This window comes from Hippocampus comes, unplaced genomic scaffold, assembly GCF_001891065.2.
Source record: "Hippocampus comes isolate QL1 unplaced genomic scaffold, H_comes_QL1_v1.1 scaffold106, whole genome shotgun sequence".
Taxonomy (NCBI): Eukaryota; Metazoa; Chordata; class Actinopteri; order Syngnathiformes; family Syngnathidae; genus Hippocampus; species Hippocampus comes.
The window spans coordinates 458,204-463,249 of NW_017842055.1; the positions used below are offsets into that span (position 1 = coordinate 458,204).

The window sequence follows — 5,046 nt, forward strand, 5'->3', positions numbered from 1 at the left end:
TTTTAGGGGTGTTGGGATTCAATGTCAGGGCGCTTCAGCAAAGTGGGCTAAAAACAACTATGCCTGCCACATAAAAAAATAAGAAAAACATTTTAAAAATATTGAAAAAATATCGACCACGGGTAAATCAGCAGGTGAGTGTCTTTTGAGTGGCAGGAGGGAGGGAAAGCGTAAAGAAGAAGAAGGAAGAGGAGGAGCACCCCCTTGCTTCACCAAGTTGGCCGAGGTGACATTTTCACCTTGGCACCAAAACGCTTTTGTGGGCTTAGCGGTTTTCCTCCTTCTCTTGTTGTGAAAAGGCGCAAATCCGGCTAATGAGTCTTAGTGCCTTTGTCATACTAATGAGACTAATCAGATGCCCCCATTAATGATCTTAACTTTGCGCCTTAACAGCGGGGACGAAGACAAGTGGGATAATCAGCGTCTGCTTTGGTCTTGTGCCTTTTGTACACACGCACACACACGCACACACACACACGCACACACACACACACAGGGTGTCAAACAAAGGTTAAGGTTCAGAGTTTTGAGTTTTAAACAAGGGTTAGGGTTCCAAGCCAAGGTTAGTTATTCCCAACTGGGAATTCAAGCAAAGACTTGGGTCTCAAGTGAGTGTTTGAAGCTAAGGTTAGGGTTCCAAATTCGGGTTTCAAGACAGCATTAGCGTTTCAAAATAGGGTTTCAAGCCCGGGACTGGTTGTTAAACAAAAGGTTCAGCGTTGAGGGCGTGATGAGGGTTTGAAGTTTTGAAACGAGTGTGTGATTTGTGAACGCCTCGCGCCAGGTGACATCACTGGGCGTGGCCACGTTCAGCCTTTGCGCTCTGAGCATCGACCGCTTCCATGCCGCCACAAGTCCCGCCCCCAGGGTGGAGTCCTGCCGCTCCATCCTGTCCAAGATGGCCGTCATCTGGCTGGGTTCGCTGGCGCTGGCCACCCCCGAAGTGCTTCTGTGGCAGCTGCGGCGGGAACTCGTCGGGCCGCCGGAACTCGTCTGGTGGCGGGATGCCGTCGGGCCTGGCGGCTCATCCTTGGCGGCGGACGTGTGCGTGCGCGAGCCATCGGCGGAACTGCCCGACGGCGTCTACTCACTGGTGCTCACCTATCAGGAGGCCCGAACCTGGTGGATGATTGGATGCTACGTCTGTCTGCCGCTGCTCTTCACGCTGGCCTGCGACCTGGTGACTCAACGGGTATGGTCCCGCACCACTCTGTGTGTGTGTGTGTGTGTGTGTGTGTGACAGGAATTCACTAGCGCATAGACCAAACAGCTTTCAGTTATTCTTTTTTATTTTGGGGGAGGGGGCATAAAAAGCGGGATATGAAGAAGTAGTATTTTGTTGAGTTCCATTGGTTGACAAAGAAATAAAAAGTCATCTGGAGCGCACAGACCAAACAGCTTTCAGTTATTCTTTTTTTGGGGGGGCGGGGGGCATAAAAAGTGGGATATGAAGAAGTATTTTGGAGCTACATGTGTTCCATTGGTTGACAAAGAAATAAAAAGTCATCTGTGGGAGGAGTTCCTTTTTGGAAGGAAACCTGGAAATGGCTCACATGAGCATAAATATTCTTTTAGGACCATCATGGCAGACTCAGTTCAGGCATGGCTTCACGAGACTTTTTGGTGGGTCTACTTATGATAGACAAGCCGACCAAATTTCATGTCGCTCTGTCAAACTGGCTTCCGGGGCTGAATTTTTCCCTCAGATTCATAACCAATTCCCATTCCCTCATGATAACCGAATGTCTTCATTTATTGGGGACCACCTGGAGCCACCCACCCGCCACCCCGAGTTCTCTTGTGACGCTCCGAGTCTCTTTTGAGATGAACGCTTTCCTCTCACATGCTAAGCGACAAAGAAGAAGAAGAAAAAGAGAAGGAGGAGGATGGGAGCGAGGCCTCCATAAGAAGGGCGCTTTTGTTCGGGCGTTCTCTCCGGCCGCCCCAAAGCAAGGCTGGAACAAAGGCGCATATCAATCCAGGGCGGCCATTGGCGTTGCTTAGCTACGCGACGCCCACCGCCTCCCACCGCCTTCGTCTTGCTTGCCGCAAGACAAGAGAGAAGAAAGAAGAAAGATAAGCCCAAAGCCAAACTGCTTTGTTGGTCGCCATGACAACCACCCGGACAAAGTTTGCAATATACGGCCTCAGGTTCACCGCCCCCTGAGGAGGTCATTAGACGTCACGTGATCACTTTTATGGACGACCAAATGAGGAAATGATGAAGCATCTTTTGTCACTATGTTCAGAATGAAAGACAGTCAAAAAAGTTACGAGTATGTTTTAGCATTTTCCTGCAAGACGTAGTCTGCAATTAACCAAATAAACGTCAAAAAAAAAAAATCAAGCGCAATTTAGAGCTGTCAATCAGCCTGACCACATTTTTTAAAAAAATAACGTTTATCATCGTCCATGAGTCTCAAGTATTGTTGAAATATTGATGACAGATGTAACTTAAGTGGTTTCGTAAAAATCAAACATCACTTAAAAGTTGTCAACGAATATGATGGATGTTTTTTTTTTGTTTGTTTTTTCAATAAAGTTTACCATCGTAAACGAGCCCAACATCGATATATTTTTACACGAAATATTGAAGGCAATTGGCATTCGTCGCTGAATAGAACATAAGTCGTTTTGTCAGAATCAAACATGATTTTGACTTGTCGAGTTGCGAATGTTTAGCATCTTAGGTGAAGCTAACGGATACGTTCTACAAATGATCACACACGATGTATTCGTAAACATTAAAAACATGATTTCAGAGTCCCCCATGAGCCTAACTTGAGCCTGTTGGTAAAAAATGAAGCTAACGGATACGTTCTACGAATGATCACAGACGATGTATTCGTAAACATTAAAAAAATGATTTCAGAGTTCCCCCATGAGCCTAACTTGAGCCTGTTGGTAAAAAATTGAATTTATATTCTTGTAACTTTGGTCTTTTGGACAATTTCGTGTTTGAGCCAACATCAGTTGAACAATGCGGAAACGTGGCTGTCCCGTTTCCTCTTGTGTCTCTTCGGAATTTTGGTCAGAGCAACTCAGCCTCATCAAGACGTTTGGAGCGAGACCTTCCGGATGCTTCCCAGCGAGGTGCAATGGCTGCACTTTGTTCTTGTGCGTGGCGCAAGTTCCGCTTGCTGGCTGAGCGCTTCAAGAGGAGTCCGGAGACCACCGAAGAAAAAAAGCTGTCCGGGAACTTGGCAAAGATGCAATGTTGTCACGTCCACCAACGACGGCGATGAGGAAAATCAGCCCAAAGGGCAACGATATTACAAGCAAAAAAAAAAAAAAAAAAATGTTGCGGATAGTTTGATGTGAAAAGCCCTTAAACGCTGACTGACATGGATGATCATTGCATCATTATTTTTCGCGGGTCTTGGAAAATCGAATCTTTTGAAATCCATTTCCTAACATGGATAGGACAATATGTGAAGAGTATAAAACATTTCAACAAAAGGAAAATCAAATGAGTATTACGTCTTTGAAAATATAATAATCTAAAATAAAAGTGATCAAAATGTAAAGTGATACGTCATGAAGGAAAGTGAAATAAATATGAAGTCTCTGAAAGTCCAACCAAGGCCAGCAAGTGGCCTGGCCTTGATGAGAGCAGGTGCGCTTTTTAGGAGGAAACGTTTGGACGGAAACATTGCGATCAACTGCGCCGGGGGGCTCCTTTGTTAGAATTTGGACGAGACTTTGACTTTAGCAATATGACAACCTATTTTCAATGTTCACACACCTGAAGCCTTTCGAGCGGACCCGTAGAGACAAAGTAAATCCAACAAACGTTTTTTTTTTTTGTCTGAGGGAGCGTGTTGCCGTTTCAGGGTCACTTGTAACATCATTCAAATTAAATCAAATTCGATTTGTCACGCTCCTCTTTTGAAAATGTTGACGTGGAACGTATGGGGAGCCTTCTCCATTACTGCGAACGGCTGTCGCCGTTTTGGTGAGCAAACTCGGCGTCTCTCTTTTGCTTGAACGGCGGCGGCCTCCTTTCGAGTGGAGGCGGCTCGCGGATATTTGCATTGTGTTTCTTGAACCACGAGGGGGCAGCGTTGCTCAGCGCAAGGACAAGTTCGGCGGTCACCGGCCGATCGGAACTCAACTTCTTTGGAATCAGGAGCAACCTTAACATTGATGTTTTTGTCAAGTACGTCGCCGATTTGTCACGATCCTCTTTTGAAAATGTTGACGTGGAACGTATGGGGAGCCTTCTCCATTCCTGCGAACGGCTCTCGTCGTTTTGTTGAGCAAACTCGGCGTCTCTCTTTTGCTTGAACGGCGGCGGCCTCCTTTCGAGTGGAGGCGGCTCGCGGATATTTGCATTGTGTTTCTTGAACCACGAGGGGGCAGCGTTGCTCCGCGCAAGGACAAGTCCGGCGGTCACCGGCCGATCGGAGCTCAACTTCTTCGGAATCAGGAGCAACCTTAACATTGATGTTTTTGTCAAAGATACAAATTTGGAGTCATTGACAAAGCTAACGTATGCACGCGATTGTAAACATCAAAGACAATGTCCAACAAAAGTTGATATAAAAGAGGATTTCGTTGACAACACTTTGAATAAAATGGAGTTTTTGAGGCGAGTAACGCCAGTGTATGTATATGCTGTTCTAAACCGCTCCTAAAACAATTTCGTCACTTACAGATTCAGTTTGTTTCCTTGAAACTTTCCAGTCATCACCAAAACATCCGAGACACTTTGGTTTTCAACAGACCCGTGAGGGGACGTTTTTGCGTCAACACCCAAGCTGAGCTGTCGACGAGCTGGATGTTCCGAACGTCAGAAGATTCAAAACAATTGGGTCATCAACAAATGTGTGTTTTTTGTGAACATCAAAGACTCACTTGGCGTGAGTCCACAATTTGTGATCTTCAGTATTCTCACCCTGTCCTCGTCGACACTCCCCAAAAGTTTGGCTCATCTCGACTGTCGAGCAAAACGCTCCAATAAACACTTCAGTGTGTGTGTGTGTGTGTGTGTGTGTGTGTGTGTGTGTGTGTGTGTGTGTGTGTGTGTGTGTGTGTGTGTTTGGA

At 46.1% G+C, this 5,046-nt stretch overlaps 1 protein-coding gene across 1 annotated transcript in view; it reads left to right on the plus strand.

Moving 5' to 3' along the window:
• gpr37l1a (G protein-coupled receptor 37 like 1a) overlaps positions 1 to 5,046 on the plus strand; it is a gene marked incomplete at its 5' end in the record, with an annotated part of 25,399 nt that overhangs the window by 11,069 nt on the left and 9,284 nt on the right. Inside the window, one exon of the mRNA XM_019860447.1 lies at positions 785 to 1,212. Within this exon, the coding sequence (XP_019716006.1) occupies positions 785 to 1,212 (428 nt within the window). The remainder of the gene's footprint in view (positions 1 to 784; positions 1,213 to 5,046) is intronic.